This window comes from Vanellus vanellus (assembly GCF_965231255.1).
Source record: "Vanellus vanellus genome assembly, chromosome: 7".
Classification (NCBI taxonomy): domain Eukaryota; kingdom Metazoa; phylum Chordata; class Aves; order Charadriiformes; family Charadriidae; genus Vanellus; species Vanellus vanellus.
Window position 1 is genome coordinate 37950752 of NC_138912.1, and position 27938 is coordinate 37978689.

At 53.7% G+C, this 27938-nt stretch overlaps 1 protein-coding gene across 1 annotated transcript in view; it reads right to left on the minus strand.

Moving 5' to 3' along the window:
• Positions 1-3678: 3678 nt before the first annotated feature.
• The window catches only part of ADAMTS14 (ADAM metallopeptidase with thrombospondin type 1 motif 14), a gene marked incomplete at both ends in the record, with an annotated part of 36058 nt that continues 11798 nt past the window's right edge, over positions 3679-27938 (minus strand). The window contains 18 exons of the mRNA XM_082486295.1: positions 3679-4022; positions 4607-4711; positions 5186-5312; positions 6042-6249; positions 6410-6542; positions 7266-7431; positions 8155-8318; positions 8475-8555; positions 8685-8808; positions 9024-9157; positions 9575-9750; positions 10320-10468; positions 11456-11569; positions 11706-11838; positions 12548-12691; positions 12911-13016; positions 18251-18407; positions 21075-21158. Of these exons, the coding sequence (XP_082342421.1) occupies positions 3679-4022; positions 4607-4711; positions 5186-5312; positions 6042-6249; positions 6410-6542; positions 7266-7431; positions 8155-8318; positions 8475-8555; positions 8685-8808; positions 9024-9157; positions 9575-9750; positions 10320-10468; positions 11456-11569; positions 11706-11838; positions 12548-12691; positions 12911-13016; positions 18251-18407; positions 21075-21158 (2649 nt within the window). The remainder of the gene's footprint in view (positions 4023-4606; positions 4712-5185; positions 5313-6041; positions 6250-6409; positions 6543-7265; positions 7432-8154; positions 8319-8474; positions 8556-8684; positions 8809-9023; positions 9158-9574; positions 9751-10319; positions 10469-11455; positions 11570-11705; positions 11839-12547; positions 12692-12910; positions 13017-18250; positions 18408-21074; positions 21159-27938) is intronic.

Below are 27938 nucleotides of genomic sequence, written 5' to 3' on the forward strand. Positions count from 1 at the left end.
GTTTGTTCTGCGGCTTCAGCCCGGCCCCGGTTTTACCGCTCTTTATTTGTCACCTGACGATGGCATCGGTTGTCAGAGCATGGTGCCCTCCGGGACCACGTACCCAGGGGAGGTCCTCACCCCAGACCCACAGCATGATTAAACCCCATGGAGGGTTTTTTCCTAGGAAGATTCCCAGTTCGTCACCAGTCATCCCGCACCCGCAGCCCTTCGCAGCAGCAGGGATGGCCGGTCCAGTGATCCCAACATTATCCCGCGCCCCAGGAACAAGCACGTTGTGCCATAAAGCCATAAATTTATACGTCAGTGGGTTTTGCTGGGTCTTTGTCTTATTTAAGAGGAAAAACAACCAAAAAAAAAAATCGTCTCAAAATCGACAGAAAGATTTCGATGTGGATTTATTTATTTTATTTATTCTTTACATTATGTTAGAGTTCAAAAAAAAAAAAAAAAAGAACCCAACAAAATTAATAAATATTAAAAGTTAAAAAGCTCTGAATCTCGTATGTACAAAACTTTATACATCATGGTAACACTGGACAAGGGTTACATCACAGGAATGACTTGGGGCGTCCGCCCGGTCCAGGAGGATGCAGGTGGGACCAGACAGACCCTCTCCTCCCGAAGACAGGGCCGAATCGCCGCCGGCAGCCGGGCCGTCGCGACATGACATCATCCCCACGCCGCAGCTTTCCACGCACGGCGGCGTCTGCGCGGCGAGAAGCAACCCAACCTCAGGTTGGAATAAATACCCAGTGCCGGGTCCCGGACCCTCAGCATCACCACCGCAGAGCATCTACAATGCGGCGCGGGGCAAGGAGCAGGGGAAGGTTTAATCGCACCTCACTTTAATTAATCTCACCCACCGCTCTCGGTTCGAGGCAGGGGTTAGCACCTGCAGCGCAGCCCCCTTGCCCCCATACCTGGTTTCCCCCCCCCCCCCCCCCCAAAAAAAAAGAAATCCCCGGGGATCCCGGGCGCAGGGTGCGAAGGGGGTCGGCCGGTCCTGAGACGCAGCTCTCCTCCGAGGTATCGCAAGGAACCACCGCAAATATTCCTAACGCAAGAAAAGCACTAATGCCCAGGACAGCACCGAAGGGGGAAGGCTGCAGCTGAGAATTTGGGAGGAAGGAGAGAGCGTGCACGCACATACACTGCGCCCTGGAGACATTAGAGCCCCTTTTGGGTTTTTTTTTTGGGGGGGGGGGGGGGGGAAGATTTGGTTTTCATTCAATGCCTCCGAGGTAATGGCACATAGGGGGATGAACACTGGAGAAAAAAAACTTTTCGGGCAGGGGAAGGCAAAGCAAGCTCAGTCCTGCCCCCAGCCAGCCCAGGGCTGTCCCAGCAGCAGGGACAGGGCCAACACCAGTCCCCAGCCCTCCCGACCCCGTGCCGCCGGGGAAGAGATGCTCCTTGAAGAGTAAACGAAGCGTTATCTTTGGCACAATAAAGAACTGCTGGCCCTCCCGCGGAGGGCAGCGCTGGGGAAGTGGCTGGCAAGGGGCACGGCGGTGGTGGCAGCGGTCTGAGGGATGAATCCCCCACCCTGGTAGACCCCCATCATCTCGTCGATCCCTGCGGGTACCGATGCCTGGCACGCCTGGGACCTGGGCACCCCCAGCCGTAGGCGTCCCTCCATCCCATGAGGTGTGCTGGTTGCTTGGCTCAGGCAGATGCGTGGCTTCGTTCCATCTTCTGTGAAGCCCATGTAACGCCCAAGGGCAGCACCCAGGAGGCAGGGGACCACCAGCCTCGGGTGCTTTTAAGAGTAGTTAGATAAATGCTCATTCCAGCCTTGACTCGAAGGTGTTCCAAGGGCAGGAGGGTGCCCAAGCTGCCCTCTTAACATCTCTTCAGCCCTTTTGGTACCGTTGGGTAACTCCAGGGGAGCATTGAAGAGGGGGTCCAATGCTTAAAACGCCAGGAATGCACAGAGGTCTCCGTTCGTTTCAATTAATCACAGAATCCCAGAATGGTCAGGGTTGGAAGGGACCTCTGGAGATCATCTAGTCCAACCCCCCTGCCAGAGCAGGGTCACCTACAGCAAGTTGCACAGGATAGCATCCAGGCGGGTTTGGAATGGCTGCAGAGTGGGAGACTCCACAACCTCTCTGGGCAGCCTGTGCCAGTGCTCTGCTGCCCTCACAGGAAAGAAGTTCCTCCTCGTGTTCGTGCCCCATCCAGCTCCTGGGATGGCCAAGGAAGCAGCACCGGCAGGGCCAGTGGATGCGCCCACACCATGCACGTCCTCCCAAGCGATCCCCACTTCGGAATGCCAAACCGGTCTATCCACCGAGCCTTGCCTTCCTTGGACTCCACCTCTCTCTCCCCAGAACCTCCTCCCTACAAGTGCTCATCCCCCATAGAAGCCCACCTTCCCCTGCCACCGCACCTGGAGATGCCCCATGCCCTCAGCCAGGAGGCTGCCCACCCCTACGCACCGAAACCACTCGGGGACACCCCTGGGGGACACGCCAGGCTGCCCGACCCCGCTCTGGGGAGCTTTTGAGGACCATTAACTCCTCCAGGCAGACCCTGGAGCTGGAGCCGGCCCAACACCGAGCGAGCTGCACGCAAGCCCTGGGCTCCTAAAGTGCTGTGCATACGTTTAGTACTTGGCATCATATTTTTTTAACAGCGTTAATCGCCTCCCTTTAACCCCCGCTAGCCGATCAAAGGGAGGCAGATGAATCTTCCTCTCTCCTTTCTTTGTAACTGCCCCTAAAATCCACTCCCGGCTTCCCAGGCACCCCCGTTTCCCTCCCAGAGGTGTTGGTGACCTGCAGGCACCGGGTACGAGGGCGCAGGGATCCGGCTCGGGGCCCTGGGAAAGCTGGGCATCGGTATCAGCTCAAGCCTGGCCAAGGGCAGTATTGGCTAAAAAGTCACCGTTGGGTGACAGGCATTTTTTTTTTTTTAAAAAAAAGTATTTTTGGTCTTTGACTTTGTTCTTGTCGCTGCCTGGACCATCTCCTGCCTATCCTGTAAGGCAGGACAGAAGCCGCTCTATGATTTTCACGCTCCGTCTCCCCCTCCAGACACCGTTTCCCAAACTCTCTACCCCAACAGGGACAGCAGTTTGGCCATTTCCCGACATTTCCCCCTGCTCTTCGCCGCCTCCCTCCTCCTGCTTGCCCTCCCCCTCCGGCTTCCCAGCATCCTCCCACTGATACCCCCAAGCTCCGAGCTCCGGGGCTGAACCGCTGAGCCACGACCCTCCTTCTCCAGCACATCTTGTGTTGCCGTTTGGGGCAAGGAGAAGGAAAAAGCAACATTAAAGGTCTCCCCCTCCCAAAAAAAAAAAAAAAAATATATCTTTTTAGCACCTTGGAAGGAAGCAGCCCATCGTGGTTACCCGCAGCCAAACCGCCGTCGCTTTTTTTTTTTTTTTTTCCTTCTCCTTTTCACCTTTTTTCTGGAGTGCCATCAAAAAAAAAAAAAAAAAACCAACCATGCCACAGCCAGGAGGACGGGGGGGACTATGAGAAAAGTGGTTTCCCCAAGAATTTCTGGGTCAGCCGGGTCGCTTCCAAACCCCCTTGGTGCCACCCGTGAAAACCATCGCTGGAAAGTGTGGGGGAGGGGGGGAGAGGAAAAAATGAGGGGAAGGAGGAGAAGGAGGGAAGGAGGGGAAAATGCTCCCCCCTGCCCCACGGCGAGGTGGTCCCAAGAGGGTTACCTGGTTGCCTGGCCCCTGCCCGGCTCGCTCGGGGCCGGCAGCCCCCCGGGGAAAGCACCGCTGCCGGGCACCCCTCCGCTGGTCTGAGGAGCTGGGCTGGGGTCCCCACTGGGTCCCCCCCGGGTAGGGGCAGTGGGGTCGGGGGAGAGCGGCGGAGCAGGGCTGGGAGCGGAGGTTCCCGGGAGAGCACCGGGGCCGGTGGCCGGGGGTGAGCCAGTGGCGGAGGAGGCTTTCTTGCCACAGGACTCGCAGCAGAGCTTGTTGTAGCCGGGGATGGAGCAGTAGCGGGCCAGGACCTCCATCTGGCAGAAGATGGACTTGTCCCCGAGGCACGGCTCCCCTGGAGAGGGACAGGGCACCGTCAGACAACGTGAAGGATGAGGGCGGCATTAGGGTACCACCCCCGCACCTTCCTGATGGTCCCAAGGGACATGGGGTGCCCCCGGCTATAGCTCTTTGCAATTTTGGCAATGCTTGTATGGGGACATACAAAGGATGCTCCAAACCAGCATCTTTAAATCACACCGTGCTGCATCCCGCCCCAGGTACGAAGCCCCCTAAGCAACCCCCTTGGCTTGGAGCAAGGGGCAAAAGCCATCTCCCCGCTCGGCTAAACACGGGAGGCTGGAAAAAAAGTTCACAGTAAAAAGGAAACAACCCGGGAGGGCGAAGGCAGCGCGAGGTGGTGCCCAGCCAAAAGGCAGTGGGAACTGCAAGATCCCGCAATCCACGAGATGGCAACCGAGCGGCAGGTTTGGCAAGCGGAGGCGGCGGGGATGCAGCAGCGGAGGGTAAAACTCCCCAAAACCGCTGCTGGATGCGCATCCACCCTCCGAACCACCTGTGCTTCCCACGGGGAGCTGCAGAAGCCCTCCAGAGGGTTATCCCAGGAAGCGTCGCCTTTACCCGAGCGGGGACACTTACTGGAGGAGATCTTGCTAACAGGGTTTTTGGGTCCATCCTGGGGCACCCGCTGCCCTTTGGGTGTGCCGTGGTCACCGGTGCTGGCGGTGATGCCAGAGAGCTTCCCTGCGGAGAGACCGCCACGATGCCTAGCCACCACGGGAGGTTGGGGGCACTTGAAATACCTCAGGTGGGGGTTTTGGTGGTGGATGGGTTTTGTGTTTTTTTTTTTTTTAAGGGATCTCCTTAAAAACGAGGTCCCATGGGGAGCTCTCAGTTGGCCCAGCACTTAGGCCACCCAAACCTCCCCCCCCTCCCCCAAGACGAACTCCAGGATGTCCATCTCCATCATACCCTCAGCTCATTGCATCCCCAAACCGCCAGAAAACCCATCTACAGCAAATATCAGGGCCAAGACCCAAAAAGCGCAATATTTCAGCTGGCGTTTAACCCTTTCTCTGCCAGCAGCATCAGGGATGTTCAACCAGGATGCTTTGCCAACATCCCTCTGCAGCGGAGATGGGCTGGAGGCATGAGAGAGGGTTGGTCCCCACCAGCGTGTCCCCCACCCCAAGTGCCACCACCTCCTCCTCCTCTCACCCGGGCAGAGGGCCACGTGGCAGCCCTGGACGGCCTCCGGCTTGTCGCCCTCGCATCGCCCGCCACTCTCGCTGCCTTTGCAAACCACCTGCCGCTGCTGGACGCCTTCCCCGCAGCTCGCCGAGCACTGCGCCCGGACGGACAGACGGTCAGTCATGGGGTGGGGGGAGCTGGCACACCCTGACAGCCACCCCGGAGGGGGATTTGCAGATCATAGAATGGCTTAGGTTGGAAGGGACCTTGAAGTTCATCTAGTTCCGACCATGGGCAGGGACACCTCCCACCAGCCCAGGTTGCTCCAAGCCCCGTCCAACCTGGCCTTGAACACCTCCAGGGATGGGGCAGCCACAGCTTCTCTGGGCAACCAGGGCCAGTGCCTCACCACCCTCACAGTGAAAAATTTCTTCCTGATATCTCATCAAAATCTCCCCTCTCTCAGTATAAAACCGTTACCCCTCATCCTGTCACTCCACTCCCTGATCAAGAGCCCCCCCCCAGCTTTCCTGTAGCCCATTTAGGGACTGGAAAGGGCTGTAAGGTGACAACTCCCGAGGTGGGTATTGCTTTCTAATACGGACTTCCTCTCCCCCTCTCCCGCAATCTCCCCCCTTCCTCCGCTCTCCGCTGGGATGCCCAGGGATGCTATTCCCCACCTAACTTTGAGTTTCCCCCAAAACCTCGGTGAAAACATCACCAACGCTTCTACCCTTATCTCCACCTCTATAAGCACTATGACTTCACTCCCATCCCCTATACCCCCTTCATCCCAACCCAACCATGCAGCCCCAGCTTGGGGTGTGTGGGGGGGTGCTTCCTCCCCGCCCCCCCCGCCCCTCCTTGGGGTTCTCCATCTCACCTCCGACCAGGCACCCGTCCTCCACTGTGCGGGGCAGGGCAGGCGGCTGCACGGCCGGCGCGTCTCGGGCCGCTGCCCGGGGCAGTACTTGGTGTGCAAAGTGCGGTTGGTGCCGTCCTGCAGGCGCTGCACGCACTGCACCGCCCGCGCCTGCACCCCCAGCTTGCCGCAGGACTTGCTGCAGGCGCCCCACTCCTCGGCCACCCAGCTGCCGAGGGGGACAGAGATGGGGGGAGGCGTTAGAGGAGACGCCCGCGCTTGGGAAGCAGCCGGCGCGCTCCCAACACACCCCCATAGGTATTTATATACCTATATCATAGGGGATGAGAGCATCTCGCGCCGGGTAATGGCGGGAGGGGGGCACTTACGTTGGTTGGGAGCACTCCTGGAGGTTACAGCGCCGCCGGATCGGCTTCGGCTTCTTGCCGTTGTCGCAGAAGTTTCTGTGCACCATCCGGTTGTCACTTTTCCGCCGGCAGCCGTACTTGGTGTACTGGATGCCTGGAGGGGGATGCAGAGTATAGGTGCGGGGGTCCCACCCGCTCCTCACCCCATCCCTGTCCTGCATCCCTACCGGGACACGTGTGCTCGGATGTCACTGCCCAGGTGGGACCCAAGCGGTGCTTCATCCAGGCTTGCAGAGGATGCTCGTGTGGGTGCCGGACACCCCACATGTGCTTCCTCGCAGAGGGAAAAATCCAGCGATAACTCTGCCAGGAGCTCACCTGTGCTACCTGCCCTCCAACACAGCACTTACGGGTGCGTCCACACCTATCTCCGTGCAGTCATCTGCCAAATCACTACCCGTCGGCTCAAACGGGGTTCAAAGCAGCCAACGAATTCAAAACTCATAGAAGGTACACGGATAGACAAAGGTATGCACACATGATCGCATAAGCCTGTTTTCATAAGAAATCTGTCTAAAACGCTCTCCTAAACTGCTCTGCAATAGTGGTTTTCAACGCTCGTGTTCCCACGTGGTAGATCCCCCAAATTACAAAGGCGCAAAGAACATGGGTACGGGTGTGAAGGAGAAAGCCAGGCCTCCACGCAGTACCAGGTCTAGCTCTAAAGCCTTGCCACCTGCCATCTTGGGGAGAAACGACTTCAAATGGCATCCGTGCATTTCCAAGCCAGAGATGCCCCAAAGGGCTCACACACTGCCCAACACACCCAAGCATCCTTCCAAGCCCACGCTGTAGCCTGCTACGAAGGGAAAGCTACCTCCTCCGCATGCCTTGGAGCACTGAGACCAGCTCTTGAGAGCCCACTCGTAGGAATCCATCTCCTCAAGCAGGACGTTGTTGTTTCCGATCATGGGCAGCAGGTCTTCATGGATGATGTACCTGTACATCAGGCTGCTCCTCGCCTCCTCCTCCTGAGGGATGACCTGCAGGCAGAGAGAGGACAATCGGAGAGGGGGAAAGAGAGGAAGGAATGATGCCATGGGAGAGGGAAGGGAAGAGGAGGCCATCAAAGCAAAAAAAAAAAAAAAAAACCCCAAACCAAAAGAATGGCCACATGGTACGGTAAGCACAAGAGTAGGAGAAACAAACCCCATTACTACCTCCAATACGACTAGGTGGGCTCTGAACACAGAGTCCACCCTTCGGGAACATACCTCCTCTCCAGTTGTGGAGAAAAACAGCGCCCAAACATCGCAACTTCGGCCTTGGGTGGCATGCCCTTGGCCTCTCCTCTGACCTGCAGGACCGCAGTCTACACCCAAAACCAGCATCAGCTGCGGTGATGGGTGGGAATGCGGACCTACCCTCCCGTGGGCACCCAGGGAACTCAATCCCTAACTCCCCCAAATATCAGCATAACTAAAATGAGATGTGCAGTCATAAGCAGTTGCTGCACAGAGCAAAGTACAAATGGATTCAAAGGCAAACACCCAAGCGATGCGTCCTTGCGCCATTCTTGCCTGCAGCTCATTGCCCCTTCCATTTGGCTCGCTCATTTCCCTGGGTTTAATGCCATGCCCTATGCCCTACCACCACCAAAATCCTTCCATCACCTCCTACCTCCTGTCTCAGACCACCTCTTCTCCCTGTACCTCTGGGCAACAGTCATCCCCGATGCGCCCGAAGGACGCATCAGCCAGGCTTACCAAAACGCTGATGGCCTCATGCAGAGGACCGTTGGTCTTCAGGCTCTCCTTGCCGTGTTCAATGGTGTATTCCCACTCCAAGCCCATCTCGATGAACACTTGGCTTTTGGCTTCTTTGCCCTTGGTGTTAAGGATGAAGTTACCCGTGGCTTGATTCTTAACAGCTGGAGGAGAAAGGAGGTATTTCAACGTCATTTCCTCTGGTCACTGCCTTCGAAGGACTGGAGTGATCCAAAGAAGATCCTTTGGGTGGGAATTGTCAGAACAGGCCCAAGAAAGAGGTAGTGGGTGAAGGGAGAGGTGAACTATGGCGTACTCACCGATGCTGTGGGATGCTGGTTCCACCTCTTCTATCTGAAGGTGCCTGGCCCCGGCCGGAATCTCAAACATCTTCAAAACACCTGCAGGAGTGGAGGAAGGATGGATGGAGGGAAGAGAAAGAGCAGGTTTGCTCCACCCAGACATGCACCCATGTGTGAATCCAGCTGACCCTGACCGAATCCGCCCCCAAACCCGTCCAGCCCGCTCACCCGGCTGCTTGGGGGTCTTGGCCAGCGTGCCCTTCACCGTCCGGCAGTGGGAGTTGTCCCCCCCACAGACCCCGCACTTGTCATCCTGCTTCAGGGAGCCAACCTCCTTGTCGCAGCCAACGTGCTGTCACCCACAGGGAAGAGAAGACAAGAACAGGGTTATGTTCCTGCAGCCCGTCCCATCGCTCCACCATCCCTGTAGCCCATTGCTGCATACAGGGGTCGGTCCCTGGACTAAGACATGTGTCCCCGAGGGGTATTGGGTCAAGGGGATGCACAAGCTCTCTCCTGGACAGGTAAGGGACAGGGACGGTCACGCAGCAGCCATCAGCTCCTCACCACGCACTCGCCCCGGACGCAGATGCTGTAGGGGTCTCGGTAGCTGCACCGGGTACCGTCGTGAACCACCTGATTCATGAACACCACGTCCCCCGTTCCCTCGGACTGGCAAATCAGCTCACACTTCTGAGCATCTGCAGCAAAATAAAACGTAAAGGGGAAAAAGAGGGGGGGCGGGGGAATGGGTTTGTGGAAACACGTTAGGGTGACTGAAAATAGAAACCCGTCTCAGCTTGTCTCCCCGAGCACAGCCGGATTCCCACCCAAAGCCCAGGCTAATCACGCGCCGTATTCGGCCATGTCTGTTCGCTGCTCCAGAGCTGGCGCTTTTGCCCAGAAGACTCGATGAAATTAAGAGAAGGCAATGGGATGGGACACACGATGTGACGCCACAAGGAGAGAAGACGCTTGGCCGCGTGCGTGAGGAACACCGAGCCAGGTGGCCGGACCTGGCTCCCAGCCCAGCCATGGTGATGGCCACCAGTGCATCACCATGACCTCCTCCTCTGGGAGAGGGGGAAATTTGGCTACTAGGACCCACCGCCGCTCACCGTCATGATGCTCGTAGGGAAGCCAGGCGTGCTTGCTGTTCTGGTGGGTGTAGTAGGAGTTGCGCTTGGAGCATTGCTGGGCACGGAAATCCTGGTAGGGCCCTGGGCACTCCTCAGCGTTGCACACTTGGTACTCGTAGGTGGCTCCCGGGCAGTGGCGCCCACCGTACGCCGGGCTGGAAAATAAAGCCGGTGGGTTAAAAGAGCATCAGGGCAAGGGGGATGCTGCCCAAACACAATGCAGCTCAGCACACAAATCATAGAATGGTTTGGGTTGGAAGGGACCTTAAAGACCATCTAGTTCCAACCCCCCTGCCCTGGGCAGGGACACCTCCCACCAGCCCAGGTTGCTCCAAGCCCCATCCAACCTGGCCTTGAACACCTCCAGGGATGGGGCAGCCACAGCTTCTCAGGGCAACCTGTGCCAGGGGCTCACCACCCTCACAGGAAAGAATTTCTTCCTGATATCTCATCAAAATCTCCCCTCTTCCATTTTAAAGCCATTCCCCCTCATCCTATCACTACATGCCCTTGTAAAATGTCCCTCTCCAGCTTTCTTGTAGGCCTTCTTCAGACACTGGAAAGTGGCTATAAGGTCTCCCTGGAGAGCTTATATGCATGGCATAGCCCAGGCAGGAGCAGATGTCCCCATCCCTGCTGACCCTGCACAAGGAGAAGAGTGAGGAACCTCTGGCTCTCGGCCACTTCCAGTTTTACCCCTACTAAAAAGGAGGGCCAAACGTACGGCGGGTTGTCACAGTTCCGGCTGCGAGAGCGCACGCCTCCCCCACAGGTCCTGGAGCACGAGCCGAACTTGGACCAGGAGCTCCAGCTGCCGTCCTGGCTGTAGGGCTGCTCCGAGGTCTTCCAGATGCAGTGACCTTTGAAGCACCACTGGAAGGGAGGAGAAAAGAGGGGTGAGCTCCTCGCATGCCCCTTCCAAAGTGCTTGGCACCAGCAAAGAGAGCCCTCCTACACCCACAGCGCTACGAAAACAGCCCGTTGTTTTTGCTTTGATTTTCTTTCCCTAACAGTTTTTGAGTTCCTGGACTGCTTTTCTCCCTCCAGTCAGACTACCTCTCCCTACCCATCCATGTGGATCTTCGAGCGGGCACTGATTTATACCTGGGTCTGGGACTGGATCAGCCCTGGGGATGTCTCCCCGCTGGCACAGGGTGGGGATGAACCCAAAATTTGGCAAGGAGCAGAGCAGCAAGCTGCCCGGCGTTTCGGTAAATGAAATCCAGAGCTCCGCACCTCTTCCCAGGCATGAAGCTGTGGTGTCACCCCATGGGCACCCAGACCCAGGGTCTAACTCCAGCCCTGGGGAAGGACATGAAGGAAGGACCTTCCCAGTCCAGATGTTGCAGTCCTCTGGAGCCATGTGCCAGCATGATGCGTAACGCATCCGTACACGATTCCAAAAAAAGCCTCATTTTGGAAGCTTTTTGGTGAACCACCATTTGAGCACTCGAGGAGGCTGCATCTTCACCGAGACTGCTGGGATTTATACAGAAACTCATCAGAAGTTGTTGGATATTTTACGCCCAGGCAAAGAACCACCCAAAAACTACACTGGCCAGCAGCTTTTCCAGCATATCCATGCTTTCATGCTGTGCTAACAGGCACGCTAAGAGAGCCTAAAGTAAAAGCCTGATGACATCACGGGGTTGGATGTGCAATGACATCACCACTCTTTTGCCAGGTGACATCTTGCTCCTCTGCAGAAGCAGACCAGAAGACCAACAAAGTCCTCATCTGAGCACAACCTGGGGAAAACAAGGAGCAATGCTGGCTAGAAACTGGGCATCCCACAGCCTGCTGCCCTCGAGGGTGTCCCCGTCCCCTCCGGAGGGAGGATCAGGCAGGACCAGCCCCTACCTTGCCCGGAGAGCACTCGGTCCCATCCAAGGGTGGCCCCTTCTTGGTCTTGCAGAAGTAGGGGTTGTCCGGGTGGCTGCACCACAGCTGCTTGCAGGGGTCGAAGGTGCGGAACTGGGGAGCACAGAGGAGCTGGGCTGGGACGGGACAGCAGCGGGGAGGTCCCTCCTCGTCCCCGCAGAAGTTGGATGGGGGTCTCGGAGGGTTTGGGGCAACAGAGGCACGCAACCTGTATTGGCTCCGTACTCACCGCCGTGCACGTTTTGTAGCCCACGCCGAAGTCGAATCGGCACTGCTCGTCCATGGAGTAGTTAATGCCCGGCAGCTCGGGTAAGGTGGGCCACTGGTGCTCAAAGGGGTCATCCAGGAGGCAGTCGTAGGAGCTGCAGAGACGCAGGGCAGAGGCAAAGCAGAGTCAGGCAAGAAGGACGTCCCTCCTTCGCCCCTTCCCTCACCTCCAGCCCTCTCTCCAGATCCAGATATTGAGAACTCTGAACCATCTTGGCGCTGACGCTAACCACCCACCGCTGGAAAACATGTTCCCAGCAAAGACCAACGGTGCAGAGTCCCCCAAGGACAAGCATCCCTCCGCTGCCTGTAACTCCCTTGGGGACAGAGTGCCTGGGCGCTAGTGGGTGCCCCTACCGCCCCTGGCTTTCCTGCTCCTCATCTCGGCCCCGACGCACGGAAAGCTCCCGGCCTGTTTCCACACAATGTTTTATAGCCTAAAGGGGAAACCCACACAGGTTGCCCAAAGCAAACGGCAAGAATATTTGGGATCTGGATCTGGGCTCCACCGGCGCTGAGCTTCTGCAAACTGCTGCTCCATTGACAACTCCAGCTTTTATCAAGCTCTTATTTGCCTCCAGCTTCCACAGCCCAAACCCAATTCAGACTCATGCAAGGAACCACCACTGTTAGTAGAAGAAAAAGGGAAAATAACCTCCCAAAGACCATTTTTTGCTATTCTGGCCAAAACAAGCAATCCCAACGGGGACCTGTCCACCTCTTGCTTCACGCAGCAGCTTCACCATCCAAAGAGAGAACGTTGTGTGTCCTGTGTGCCCCCCCCCCCGGTTAAAATCAACCTACTGAATGTAGCGGTTGAGCTCCTGCTTGCTGCAGCGGGACCAGTGGTAGCGGTGGAAGGCGGCCTGGACCAGCGGCGCCATGATGCTCCCCATGCTGGTCTCGTCGGCGCAGCGGTTGCCCTGGCCATCATGTTCCATGCCTAACCTGGTGGGAAAAGCCGGCGTAAAGTCGGGTTCCTGGGGTATTTACCCATTTATTCCTCGGCAGTCCATACACCTGCACCAGTAGAAAGTCCCCTTTGCAAAGAAAGAGGCACCACCATGCTTGTCCCACCACCACCGCGGTGATGCTGCCCCCACCACACCACCGGAGGAAGGGGAAAAGCCACCAGAGGGGACAGCCAGCTCTGTCCCTGTGACTTACACGTGGCCAGTCTCATGGGCGACAACGAACGCCGAGGAGAAGCCATCTTCGTGGTTGAGGGTGCAGCTGCGGAGCGGGTGGCACATCCCCGTCACTGGTGCGTAGCCTGGGACAAGTGAGAAGGGAAAGAGAGAGGAAGAGAGGAGAGAGAAAACCTTTGAGAGGGGGGGGGAAACGAAAAATAAAAAAAAAAAACCAAACACCCCAAAACTGCAGCCTGGCCAGCTGGAGGCAGAGCTGGTCGCCTTCAAAAACTCCTGTCTCGCCGGTGATGCCCACCAGCATCCACACATCGCTCACAGCCGTGGGACGGACAAGGAGCTGTGAAGCCTCCTGCCCTTCTCCTGGGTCCTCCTCCTAGCAGAGGTCTGGCACAAGGCAAGTGCAGGCAAAATTAAGAGGGGGGGCCCAGCTCCGCACGAGGCTTCCCTGCAACAGGAGGAGAAAAAGAAGAGGAAGGTGCTGAGGAGGAGGAGCTGCCCAGGTCCCTTGGATGGCAGCCCAAGGACTTGGTCACCAGTACGACCATCCTGGCTGCCAAAACCAGGCTGAGGTTACGCCAAGGCTCGCCAGCATCTCTCTGCCCTCGTGCCAAGGCACCTTGGGTGGCGAGAGGGCAGCCAAGGGACCCACGGGTGCTTTATCGGTGACCACCTCCTCCCAGCCCAGAAACGGCATCCCCCCGCGTTCTTCTTCATTAAAAAAAAAAAAAAAAAAAGAATAAAGAAGAAAGGAAGAGAGAAGAACAAAAGGCATGAGGTGCCCCACCCCCCCGAGCCGAAAATACAGCCTCGCTCACCGCAGGCTCTGGGGGACCCCCCCACGATGCACCCGCACATGCACCCGCGCCAGCCCCAGGCAAGGGGGGACACCCCCCGCCAGACAGAGCCGGGGAGGACCATGCACCTCCCCAGCCCCCAGCCCTCGATCAAGTGCAGTGCAGTGGGGCAGCTGCGGGCAGGGAAGCCTTCCCCCCACCCATTCAGCAATGCCTCATCTCCGTTTTGGTTTTATTTTCCTTCCCCCTCCCCCCCCTTCACATTATTTCTGCCCAATTCCATTAATTCCTTGACACCTTCTAGAATTTACTTTCCAATGCTTTTTTTTATATATATATATACATATATTTTAATTTATTTTTTTTTTTCAAAGACTGACCCTTTTTGGCATCAAGGGAAAGGAAGTTAGTGAAGGAAGGACTTACAGGTCCGAGAGGAAAAAAGCAGGGCAGGACCATGCTGGATAACTCTGCCCTGGGGACAGGGATGCTCCAAGAGGAAAGCTCAGTGAGCCAAGAGGGAGGCTGAGCTGCAGCAGGAGACGGATGCTGATGAGCTGAAGGTGGATTCACGCACCTATACCTGCCCTCCTGCACGCACCCTGGCCAAAACACGGCGTCCACAGAGCCCAAACATGCCCATCCTCGTGGGCCGCTTGCTCCGCACCAGCGGACTCGTGACTAATTGCCCTGGAAGAGGGTGGAGAGGAAAGGATGCGATGGTACTCAGCTTAATTCCTGAACGCAGCTGGGCAAGGACAAGAGATTAAAGCGAAAAATGAAAGGTTTCCTGCAGCTCTGCCCTAAAATCAACAGTAGTTGACTTTGCGGGCGCACTGAGTGGATCAAACGCCTGATGGGACAAGGGACGGGTTGCTGCTGCACCACTAGACAGCTAGTAGTCACCCTCACCCAGGGCATAACGCAAAACCAAGGGGGTTTGGGGTGAGTGTTTCCCGTCAGTATTTCTATCAGCTGAGCGGAGATTTTCCAGGGTGTCCACCTGCACTGGAACTTGTAAAGGAAACTTCTCCCGTCATAATAATTTAATTTTTCAAAACAAGCCCAGACACAAACCTTCGAAGGGCTCACCCACACGGTATTTTGTGGGAAGCGATGGGTGCATTTTTGCCTGTGCTCCAAGCGAAGGAGGTCGGGTGAACCCAAGCGGCTGAGCAAAAAGCCCAAGATTAAATAAATACCCGATTCTCATTACGGGCAGAGCGAGTTCACTTCTGCCTGCAAAGCACCACGAAACCTCAGAGAAACCTCCCACAATGACAAGGATCTTCAAAGCAGCTTCAATAAATCAAAGCAGCTTCAATAAATACACTCCAGGTTTTATCTACTAGAGGAAGCGTTTGATTTTCATCTTCCCCACGTTCAAGTGGGCAACGAGACTTACCCCAATGAACAAATAAACTAAAACACCTTAAGAAAAAGAGCGGAGAAACGATGTGCTCAATGGGCACTGTAGTCAAAAGGAAAGCAAAAGGTAATAGGCCAAACTAAGAGCTTGAGAGACGGAACCAGATAATTGGGTTTAACCATAGAGTGATGAGTCAAATCCTGGATAAATCACTTTAAAAGACTTCCCCCCCCCCCCCCCAGCCATGAAACTTTCCACAAGAAAGCGAAGATCTGGAAAGTTTTCTGGACAAGGAGAGAACAAATATATTTTGTCTAGGATGAAAATGGCTCAAATTCCCAACCAAAGAGGCTCTGGATGTCTGGACAGGAGGTGGGACACAGGAACATGAAAATGTGGATGCTTGGGACCGCAGACACTGGTCTCTCATAATTAAGACCCCAGTGAGAACTGGAAGAAGTAAAGGGTTCTCCACAGAGAACGATGGCAAGAAGTGACTACTAAGAAAATACTTAATTGGTAAAGACTAGATCAACCTGCAAACGCTCACCAGACATGCACATAGGAGAAGCGGCATGTCCTCACCATACCAGCAAGACACCAGCCAGTCTCTCGCTTCCTCCAAATGCACTTTAGACTTCTTTATCGACATCTCCTACGTGCTTTCAGCCTCTCTGACCTCCTACGTGGACCACCAGCCCGCTCAAAGGCCAATCGTGGGTGATTGCAGGGCAACAAATTAAATCTACAGCAAAAGCATCCTCCAGCCTGGGCCAGAAAGCCCTCCGTGCCCACCTGCTGTGGAGGGACACAGCACTCTTCTGCTTTACACAGGGCTTTAGCAGCAGCAATTAATAATTTACAACCCATCTGTCCACCGCCGAGAGGCATTTCTCTTTGAAGGGCAGAGGTTTATTTGCAGCCCACACGCGAGAGCAGCGCAGCTCAGCTGTCCCTCCTGGCCCTTCCCTTCATGCCTTCCAGCTTCCCTCCATGCCTTCCAGCTTCCCCCAATTCCCAAAGCAACGATTGCATCAGCTTTCCAAAATTACTCCGCGTCAGCCGCGACTGCTCCCATCCCATCAAGAGATGCCACGAGCAGGGCTGTTGCCAGCACCGAGAAGTTTTTGTAAACCTCCTTAGGGCTCAGCGTGGACCTGCAACAGAGAAGAACCAAGACTGTGACGCTCTGCAAGGACTTGCATCCAGCTCAACCAGCGCCGCGCTAGACCAGACGCTGGTCTGGTTTACTGGCCAAGGGGAGGTGATGCACCACAGAGGGAGGTACGAGCCGTGTCTGGTAGGGATGTGGAGACGGAGCATGGCTGGCTTGCCAGCACGGAAATAGTCTGGGCTAAAAGGACCACGCCAGTTAACGAGAGAGGTTCAGCCCCATCTCCATTGCTAATTGGGCACACAACTGTAAGGAGTGATGAAGCATCAAGCTAAGCATGGGCTTGACATTTAGGCTCCACTCCAGGTCCCTGCGACTCGGAGGACTCCATCCTCAAAGGCTTCCTTTTTCCCAGCTTGTTGATTTAGGCTGTAGGGTCTTTGGGGCAGGACCACCTCTGCCTTCAGCTCAGCTTCAGGGTACATATGAGCAGAGCAGATGCTTCCCAACTGGCACATACACTCTACAGCAGCGGCTAAAGAAGCCAGCAGGTATTTGCCATCACCTCTGCAAGCCGCTTAGATACCACCAGTGAACATACGCCATGAGCAAGAATTGGAGGTGCCACGGTCTGGTCCTTCCATTGCATATAGCCCTGAGCTGAAAAGGGATGATATGGAGTGAGAAGGACATCGTTTTGAGGAGAAGAGGCAAAAGTAAGTTGTTACTATTCCAGCAGCCCAACAAGAGGGCGGTTCCCGGTGGGTGAGGAGCACCCACACCTTGTGCCATGCAACGCAGCCAGGCAAGGACACGGCAGCCATGGGGACTTGTGCAGAAAGCAAACACCCAGCCCAGAGACGTGTGAAAAGCAGCAACCCAGATCCACAGGGAAAGGGGGAAGGAGCTGGAACGAGTATCCCTACAGCAGGGCTACTCCATCCGTCTCATGACTCCTTCCCACCAAGGGGAAGTTCTGCCAGTCTCCCCCTTCTGCCAACATGCCAAAAAAGGTCCTCTCACCAACGCTTTTGGACACAGTCGCTTTGCCAGGAAGGGTCTAGAAAAACGAAACAAAAGCTGGTATTTCACTCATGCTGCCACCGTGACTCCAGACAAGGTGCCCAAGGCAGGTCAACAGCTCAGCGAGGAGGTTGTTGGCACAACCCAAGCTCTGCTCTTTGATGGCCAACAGCACGTTCAAGAGGGCTTCCAGCTGGATGTCTCCTGTGGTTCATCCCCTGCTGCGGGGAGAACCTTTTCAGGGAGGTAATTGAGGCGAGGACAGGACTCCTCCGTCTCTCCTTCCTCCCATGTGCACCAGAAGGACTCATGCTACAAATCAGTGTGACATTGCCAGAATGTTCATGTGATTAAAGGGAGCCTCCTGATGAGAAATTCCGACCTTGCCACCAGTGTGGGAAGGAGGAGGTGGCAATTTGGAAGCAGCATGCTCAGGAGAACTGAGAGAAGTCACTTCTCATGATGCCACCAAAGCATTCATGTTTCTAATGGAGCTGTGAAATGTCAGAAGCTTCTCCTGCAATTTTTTTAAAATTTTTTGCCTAGATCTCTAACTTCTCAGACCACATTGGCACAGCCTCTGCACCAAGAGGGTGAGAAGACTGTCATCGCTCCTTCCAACCTCCTCTTTGGCCCAGAGTTTACTCAATGCTCCTATGTCCAGTCCTAAGAGGGCCAAGAAACCAACCCATGTAAAAACAGGTTTTAAAGGTCCTCCAGAGGGCAGAAAGGACTGACTGGCCCACGAAAATCCCTGTGGTATGCCATCTTTTTTGTTTGGTTTTGTCATATTTATTTTTTTTTAAATGTTTAGGGCACTTTGGTGCATGAAAGCAAAGTAAAGACAGAATGAATAAAGACGATTTCTTTATCCACTCAGGTTGATGCACTGGATTAATTCTTTCTTCTACTTCATATTAAAAAAAAATACCCATTTTTATAACCTTTTTCTGGACCTTACTGGCCAAGAAACAGACTGTGTTTGCAAGAAATCCTCTCCCCTCGCTGGCTTTCCCCCAGCAAACTGCACATACCTGATCGAGATAAATACAGTACCTTGCATACCTGCGGGACCAAAATCTTGCCTGGTGAGGAACACAGCGTGGTCGTGGTACTCGGCATGCTCTGGGTCGGAGCGTTGCTGCGAGTGAGCCCAACGGCAGACCTGCTCCAAGCTCCGAGACGGGTTCCCTCGCTCTATCAGGCTGACTGACTGGGTAAAGAATTGAAAAAAAAAGGGAAAAAAAAAAAAACACAAAGAAAAAAGAAAAAAAAATAAAAAGACTGTTAAGGTAGTGGAGGAGAAGGAGCCTGCCAAGAGTTTTGGGGTCAGAAAGACTCCTAAGCCGTGTTTCTCCATCATTAGAAGCACCAACATCCTGCTTCGCATCTGCAAAGCATCTTGCACCTTTTTTTATTTAAAAAAAGCAAGGAAACCATTCCCACAAATGGATGTGGTCTGGTAGAGGACGGTATATGACCTTCTTTGGTCTCACAGGTGCTCGGGGCAGCGGTAGATAAAAAAAGGAGAGAGACTGAGAAGCAAAGAGGATTCGGGTTCTCAGCTCCTGCACGGGCTACTCGTCAGGATGTCACGAGACGCTGATGCTCAGCAATGAGCAGAGCAATGCTCCCCTGTAAAACTTGACCCACAGAGACCAAGACCTTAGTAGCAAATAGGTGGAGGTGTCCAGGACTGTTTTATAGCAGTCACCTTGTCCTTTTTTTTTTTTTTTTTTTTTGTTCAAGATTAGCATTTGGCAAAATTATGCTCTATAAGTTATGCTCTATAAATCATAGAATCATAGAATGGTTTGGGTTGGAAATGACCTTGAAGATCATAAAGTTCCAACCTCCCTACCATAGGCCCTCTAGTGAGGGACACCCCTCACTAGACCAGGTTGCCCAAGGCCACGTCCAGCCTGGCCTTGAACACCTCCAGGGATGGGGCCTCAACAACCTCTCTGGGCAACCTGTTCCAGTGCCTCACCACCCTCAAAGGGAAAAACTTCTTCCTAATGTTTAATCTAAACCTCTTCCAGTTTAAAGCCAGTTCCCCTCGTCCTATCGCTACATGCCCGAATAAAAAGTCCTTCCCCAGATCTCCTGTAGGCCCTCTTTAGGTACTGGAGGGCCACATAAGATCTCCCCAGACCCTTCTCTTCTCCAGGCTGAACACCCCCAACTCTCTCAGCCTCTCCTCATAGGAGAGGTGCTCCAGCCCTTGGATCATCCTTGTGGCTCTCCTCTGGACACGCTCCAGCAGGTCCGTGTCCTTCTTATGTTGGGGACTCCAGAGCTGGATGCAGTACTCCAGGTGGGGTCTCATGAGAGTGGAGTAGAGGGGCAGAATCCCCTCCTTTGACCTGCTGGCCACACTTCTGATGCAGCCCAGGATACGGTTGGCCTTCTGGGCTGTGATCGCACACTGCTGGCTCATGTTGAGCTTCTCATCAATCTGCACACTCAGGTCCTTCTCCTCAGAGCTGCTCTCCAGCCATTCCCCACCAAGCCTGTATTTGTGCTTGGAATTGCCCCAACCCAGGTGTAGGACCTTGCACTTGGCCTTGTTGAACTGCATGAGGTTGGCTTGGGCCCACCTCTCCAGCCTGTCCAGGTCCCTCTGGATGGCATCCCTCCCCTCCAGCGTGTCTACCTTGCTAAAGAGCTTGATATCATCGGCAAACTTGCTGAGGGTGCACTCAACCCCACTGTCCGTGTCGCCGACAAAGATATTGAACAGTACAGGTCCCAGTACCGACGCCTGAGGAACACCACTCGTCACTGCTCTCCCCTTGGACATTGAGCCATTGACCCCAACTCTTTGAGTGCGACCATCCAGCCAGTTCTTTATCCAACGAGTGGTCCATTTCTCAAATCCATGCCTCTTCAGTTTAGAAACCAGTACAGCATATAATTTATACCACTATAAATTATACTCTATAAAATGAATTATGCTCTGTAAAACAAATTATGCTCTCAAGCAGGTACCTGCTGAGCTGCAGCAGTTGGAAAAAAGGTAAGAAATATTGCCCTTCCCTTGGCCCTTAAGTGGAAGCCATGGAGGTTTTATCCGACAAAGTGCAAGGCAGGAGATGAGAAGCTGCAGGACTCCTCGCTCAGGAAGCATCAGACCTAAACAGTGGTGAGCTGAGATTTCGCCTGGATTCAAACATCTCCTCATCCCTCTGTCTCTAGGAGGAATTGGGTTTCTGCCGGCCAAGCAGATTTCTCTAAGAAGCAAGTTGTTGTATTTTTTTTTTTCCCCAAGACCTAACGGGGCTTATTTGTGGGCCACACACACAGACACCACCGTGTTGACTCATTAATATCCTTCCTTGGACGCTTCATGTAGCATAAGGGCTTGCCGCAAGAAGTATAGCCAATCACATTGTTTTAAAGAAAATCTTTCGGCTGCTGAGCTCAAATGAGCCTTAAAAAAATAAATGCAACCTGAGACACCCCATGAAACCTTCCCGTGCTTTTTCTGCCCATGCCCAAGCCACCTGAGAGCTGCAGGACAGCCAGGGAAGCCCTCCGGGGCTGCCGAGTCAAGGGTGGGATATGGGAGATCTTGGCCTCGGCTTCTCCTCGCTAATGTCCAGCTGCTGCCAGTTTGGGAAGCCACCTTGGTCCCATCACCTACCACCACCCCTAGAGGTTCTGAAGAAGCCTCTCATGGGTTTTCCCACACCCCAGAGCGAGCAGATGAAGGCTGATGACAGCCACGGGAGAAGCGGCAGCTGCCTGCTGCACCTACACCGCATTTCAGCCACCCTCCTTCCCTCTCGGGGCAGGGCTTGAGCTGGGAAAGCCGCCGAAAAGCAGTGGCCAGACCACATAGCATCTCCTCCTCGCCATGTCCGAGGGCTGTATTTACCTGGCGGTACCCCACCATGATCATCCTGACCAGCACGATGTTGATGTGAACGCCCAGCGACTCGTCGTGATAAATTTCATCCACCTGAAGCAAGGAGGGAAATAAAACAGAGAAGTCAAGACCATCCCAGCTCTCAAGCTCCTCCTGTCCTCCAGCCTCCCACATTCAGTATCCTACCCCGCTTTCCAAGACCAGATGCAAAGATCTCCTCTCTCTCCTCCCACCCCCAGCTTTTTTTTAATTATTTTCTCCTGTTTAGAAATCATGAAGTAAAAAAAAACCCAAGCTGGAATAAGCCATATTTCCCCAGGATGGGTGGCTCAGATGGTCAATGACATCACCCGTCCCATCAAGAGAGCGGAGGAGGGTTGTGTTTCCCACGGGGGATGTCTCCACTGCCCAGCATCTCGCAATGAGCCACTGCCCCCTTCGGAGTATGAATTGCTCAGATGGAAGGAAACGCTTTGGACTCCAGCATCCTTGCGTTTAGTGGAAAGAAAAAACGGCTTTTTGGGGAGAGGCAAGCGATCGTATCAAAGCAAGGGCATTACTCAGTCATACCGGTGAGTCAAAGTTGACCTACCGCTTCAGAAACCCCAGGAGAGGACAACACAATAAAAAGAAGAGGGAGCGCTTGTGAGTCAATAAGATATCTATCAACGTGGGCTATTAAAAATGACTTTGCAAAGGAAATAATGAGCTATAACCTTTTCCTTCTGCGTTTCTAGGATGAATAAACAAATTCTGCTGCTAAGTGCTACCAAGAGAAGAAGACATCCAGATGAGAAAGGTCCCGGCCACCGAGAGAGGTGCCGAACGGGCAGCCACAAACCCACGCAAGCGCAGGAGATCCCGCACCAGCCTTGACCCACCTGCACAGCACATGTGAAAATACAGCTCAGGAAAAAAAAAAAACAAACCCAAAACAAAACAAAAAACCAACAAACAACCCCAATTTTTAGGGAATGGGACTTTCTTATTCCCCAAATGTCTCCAAAGTGAACACTGTCACAAATGGGCATCCAGTGCAGAAGCTGAGGAAGTAAAATTAAAACCTTTTTCAATATTGACTAGAATTAGCATCTAAATTAAAATATACTTTTTCAACTTTGTCGAAAAGAGAAATAATTTGCCTTGGCTCCATCATGCTTTTCCAGACTAGATGAATATCATAAAGCCAGATTTATGGAGCTTTTCTCTTTTTTTTCCCCCCATTCCTCTTTTTTTTTTTCCCCCATTCCTCTTTTTTTTCCCCCATTCCTCTTTTTTTTTTCCCCCCCATTCCTCTTTTTTTTTTCCCCCCCATTCCTCTTTTTTTTTTCCCCCCCATTCCTCTTTTTTTTTTCCCCTCTTTTTTTCCCCCCATTCCTCTTTTTTTTTTCCCCTCTTTTTTTTTCCCCCCCATTCCTCTTTTTTTTTTCCCCTCTTTTTTTCCCCCATTCCTCTTTTTTTTTCCCCCCCATTCCTCTTTTTTTTTCCCCTCTTTTTTTCCCCCATTCCTCTTTTTTTTTCCCCCCCATTCCTCTTTTTTTTTCCCCTCTTTTTTTCCCCCATTCCTCTTTTTTTTTCCCCTCTTTTTTTTTCCCCCCCATTCCTCTTTTTTTTCCCCTCTTTTTTTCCCCCCATTCCTCTTTTTTTTTCCCCCCCATTCCTCTTTTTTTTCCCCCCATTCCTCTTTTTTTTCCCCCCCATTCCTCTTTTTTTTTCCCCTCTTTTTTTTCCCCCCATTCCTCTTTTTTTTCCCCCCCCATTCCTCTTTTTTTTTCCCCCCCATTCCTCTTTTTTTTTCCCCCCCCATTCCTCTTTTTTTTTTCCCCTATTCCTCTTTTTTTTTTTTTTAAGCTTATATTTGAACTCGAGGGTGACAACTATCCCTTTACTGCTGCGATTTATAGGCTGTGCTGCTGTTTAAAACCCGTTTTTAAACCCCAAGACCCAGCATTAACATTTCCCCACCAATAACTAATACTCCCACGAAGCGGCTCCTAGCTTTGCAGATCCACCGTGTCTTGAATGCAGCAAAATTGATTAAAAAAAATAATAAAAAAAAAAAAAATCAATCAATAAATTGTCGGTCCGTCCCCATTAATGCATCCCTTGGGATGCACAGGCTGTAAGCCCCGTGGGGTCATTGCATCACCAGCCTGGAAAGAGAATGCCGCACAACCCATCCTCGGCTTATCACGGTTGGGAGGTTCCTTCACGCTAAACCAGTACCTTTTAAAGGCATTTTGTAAGAAAAAAAATGAGAATATGACGGATTTCTTCTGATTCTAACTCCTTTTTTTGTGGGGGAGGGGGAACTTTAGCGGATCTGAGAAGTCCCACGTCAGGATTTTGACCCTCTACAAAAATATTCCAGCCTTAATGGGTGTCGTACGAGAGGCAATATAAAAGAGTAAGAAATGGGGAGAGAGGGAGAAATGAAGAATGTGCTGTATTTTTCAGCCTATACGCCCTGAAGAGCCAGAGAGATGGACCTGGGGGACAATTCAGGGGACAAAGGGGGAAAACACGGCCATTTTCTTCACTTCCCCAAATCTTTACACATTTTCCTTCGCCACCAGCACTTGTTGAGAGCTGGAGCACCATTAAGCCTCTGCTTCAGTCAACACCTCAGCATCATCCACCAGCACTCTCCCGCTTGCCCCCCGCTCCCGAGGACCCCTCAATCCATCGGGATGCCGTGTTCCTGCTTTAGGGACCTCTCCACCAGCCAGAGCTCCTGGCCAAGCCGCCACCTGACCTTGCCGTGACTCGGAGCATCCGAGGGAGCAGTGTAGACCTCTCCCTTCCCGGCGGCACGGGATATTTTGGCAGGATGCTCGGCGCACCCCGCGGGGAGCGGGAAAGGATGCTCTGGGGCAACTCGCCGCACGGCAGCAGGAGGAGGGTCGCGTCCAGGAGAGGAGGGAACACGAGGAGAGGAGCTGTCGGGGCAAGAGCTTTGCTCCGTGATGGCTGAGCGACCCCGCAGCCCTCCTCCCAGCAACAACTTTTCCCACCAGGTCTGAGAAGAGCTCCCTGCCCCAAACCGCGCCCCACACCCCCGGGCAACATTAGCTACCCTGGGAGAAAGAAAATTTGGGAGGAGCAGTATTTTTCCTGGGCATCAACAGCCAAACCCATCGAGACCTTCCCAACACCGCGCATCCTTCCTCAGCCTTGCTTAGAGAAGCGGCTACGGGCAGCAGGACCTCAAGCAGCTTAGAAACAGCTTGTTAAGGGACTACAATGCAAGAAGCTGTATGATTCCAAGACGGGATTTAATCCCCTAAATCTTCCTCTTAAAGCAGTGCTAAATCCTGCTCTCCTCCAGCTAGCAGGGACGGGGCACCCCTCCAAGCCACCGAACCAAAGGGTTAACCCTAAAACTAGTGGGAAGTGTCCCTGCCTATGGCAGAGGGGTTGGAACTCGATGATCATAGAATCATAGAATCATAGAATTGTCTAGGTCAGAAGAGACCCTTGAGATCATCGAGTCCAACCATCTACCCTACTCTACAAAGTTCTCCCCTACACCATATCCCCCAACACCACATCTAAACGTCTCTCAAACACATCCCGGGATGGTGACTCAACCACCTCCCTGGGCAGTCTATTCCAATGCCCGACCACTCTTTCTGTGAAAAATTCTTTCCTAATGTTCAGTCTAAACCTACCCTGTTGGAGCTTGAAGCCATTCCCTCTTGTTCTGTCATTAATTACCTGTGAGAAGAGACCAGCACCAACCTCTCTACGGTGTCCTTTCAAATAGTTGTAGAGAGATCTTGTGTAGAGATCTTCAAGGTCCTTTCCAACCTAAACCATTCTATGATTCTATGGAAACCCCAGCCCCTGTTTTGTCTAGGGGAGGGCAGCATTTAAGGCACCTAACAGATACCAGTTTGCAGCAGCAGCAGCAGCAGCGACCTTTACGGTTAATTCGGAAAGCAGATGTGGAACCGGACTGCCCAAGGCTACGGTCTTCCCTTAATAGACAGATATAAATAATTGATTGAGCAAAAAATAAAAAATAATAATAAAAAAAAAAAACAACATCAAAATCAAAAGGGCTCGGCGCTCGCTGCCCATCAGCCCGCCCTGGAGTTGGTTCAAGCCGGCAGGAGGGGATGGAAATCGGCCCGGAGTGGAGTTCGCAGACTTGGCACAACTCCCCTCCCCCCCGCCCTCTGCGGATGCCATTAAGCGAGTCAACGCCTTCACAGAAAATCCCTCCAGAAAATACCTGCTCGGCAAAGGGCTCCCATAAAAGCACCCTGCCTCTCTGAAAACAGATGGGATAAAGATCTTCTTATCCCCCCACACCACCCCGTGGTTAGGTGCCCAGCCTGTTTAATACTGTCACCTGGCAAGAAACGCTCTCCTATTTCACTTAAAAGAGGATTTTTTCCACCTGAACCAGACCGGCCCTCGAGGCTCGCTGTGCCTTAAGGGCGAAACCAGCAAGAACCACTGTCCCACAGGACCCTTCCCCCAGCAAGCTACTCCAAAGCCCCCAGAGGACCGTGCTAATGCTTTACAAAGCATGAAAAGAACGCTAAAAACTCATGCATCCTCTCCGAAAAGCTCAACGAACTCGCCGAGTGCATGGGACCCCCTCCTCCCCGTCCCCTCCCAGACCTTCGCTGGCGCTGGGAGCCAGCGAGGCTGCCTACCGAAATCCCTGCGAGTCTGGCCAAGCCCCAGAGCCTGCAGCCCCAGACGCGAGATCCCGACAGCAAACCGCACTGGCAAACGTCTAGACCTCGCCGTTCGTTCTTCGGAAGGCGGCGGGGAAAGAGGAGGGGGGGGGGGGGAGAGAAGGAAAACAAAAGAGAGAAGAATGCGCCAGACCAGCAGAATAGCTGACATTTCCAAACCCCAGGATGGCTCAACTCAGAGCGGCCAAATCATCTTTAAGCTCCTTTCTTTTTTATCCTCTCCCTCGCTTTCCCTCCCGGCGGATTCACCCCCTCCAACCCCAAGCCTGTTCGCTGGGGGCTGAGGGGTCACCGCTGCGGACGCCTCCTCTGCCAGGGCTGATCCCACCTCATCTACGTTTCCAACGCGGAGCGAACGGAAGACGAGGGGAGGTTCGCCCCGCAGATTTTTTATCACCGCTCGCCGCGCACGGGGCCGTGTCGTCCCAAAAACATGGAGACAACCACGGGAGTCTCCGCAACGGGTGGGGAAAAGCACGTGCGTGCATTAAGAGGGACATCAGAGGTATTTTTTGTTATTATCAGTCAGCAAGGAGGCGGCTCATGAACCACCCCAAAAAAAAAAAAAAAAAAAAAGAACAAAAACAACCAGAAGGACTATAATTTGCCCATTATTTTAGGCTGCCCTCCCTCCTGAAATGGCACCGAGCTCGGCAAAGCCATCACTTAAGCGCTCCACACTCCAGCTTGGCTTTTCAGATAATCCCAGGTTAAAAATAAAGCCAGAGGTTTGATTTTTCCCCTTCTCCCTCCCTGGGGTCTCAGCAGCGGTCTTCGTCCCTTGGGAACAATAATTCTGCCGACGCGATGCACCAGAGGGGAGCCGGGCAAGTCCCAGCCTGGAGCGGGCTCTGACTCACGGGGTTTCCCTAGTAACCCAAAACAATGGGAAAACACCAAGTACCTTCGCATCCTTCACCAAATCCCGGGCAATATCCTACAAAAACCTCAGCAAACCAGGTGATGTCGAGGTCAAGCTTCACGGAGACCGTAGCTCGGCTTCGTCTCCTCCGAGCCGGGACCTTGAGAGCATCAAGGGAAAGCGCTGGGAAGTCAGGAGGAGAAAACCGCGGAGCCCGACTGAGTGACAAGAGGTGGAAAAGCAAAGCAGGACACAAAACATTGCCTCCTCTCCTTACGGGGTGATGGATCCCCTCCTGAATCCCAGCCCATCATCCCACCCTTCAACCCTCGCACGCATCAGCCTTCCTCGCAGAAGAGGGAAAAGGAGGAAAGTGAGAATATATTGAAGTCAGGATGCAGTTCCCGAGGCTGTGATCCACCTACAGCCAACACCGAGTTCCTAATAAAAGGGGTTGTGCCACGGGGGGAGCCACAGGACCCTACCTACAGCAGCGCCGGGTCACGCCGAACCCGCGCAGCACCAGGAAGGGGTCCGCATCCCACCCCCACCCCCCAACAGGGACCCCAGAAAAAGCCAGGAAAGTTTATTTATCAACTTCCAAGCTCGCCGCCCCCCTTCCCTTGGGATATATCGTGATAGGAAAACAGCTTTCCCAGCTGGCTCCTACGCAGCATCTCCCCGGCGTACTCCAGCCCAGCTCATTAAGTCCTTTCCTCGTTAGAGGGCTGGCCAAGCCTCTCCCCCTTCCCCTTGCCTCCGACTAATGGGATTAGTGTTCAGCTGTGTGGTCCCAGCACACTCCTCCTCCCCACCACCACCACCACCACCACCACCCTCCTTCTCTCTCCCCTCTGCCATCCAGGCCAGAAAGCATATTTTTATGTTGGTTTTTTTTTCTGCTGAATCGGGTATTTTAAGGCAATCCGAGCCGGTAAGGAAACGAGGCGGCGCCAAGGGAAGAAGAGGAGGCGGACGGAGGTCACGGCAAAGCTGGAAAGCAAACGCGCTAAAAACCAGAAAGAAAGAAGGGGAAGGGGGTGGGGGAAGGACGCATAGAAGGAAATAATACTTGGGGAAGTGTTTGTCGCATGCATTATCGCGGGGTTTTCCCCCCCTTTTTTGATGCTGCTTTTCCCTCCCCTCCCTTTATTTAATTCATTAAAGTCTCCAGCGCTGCCGTCATTTGAATAGACAGCGCTCCTCCCTTCTCCCAGCACAGCATCCCCCACATTCAGTCCCTGAAAAGTCCTGCCCGCGGGGTATAAACCATGAAATGCGCCTGAAAACCACCCTTTT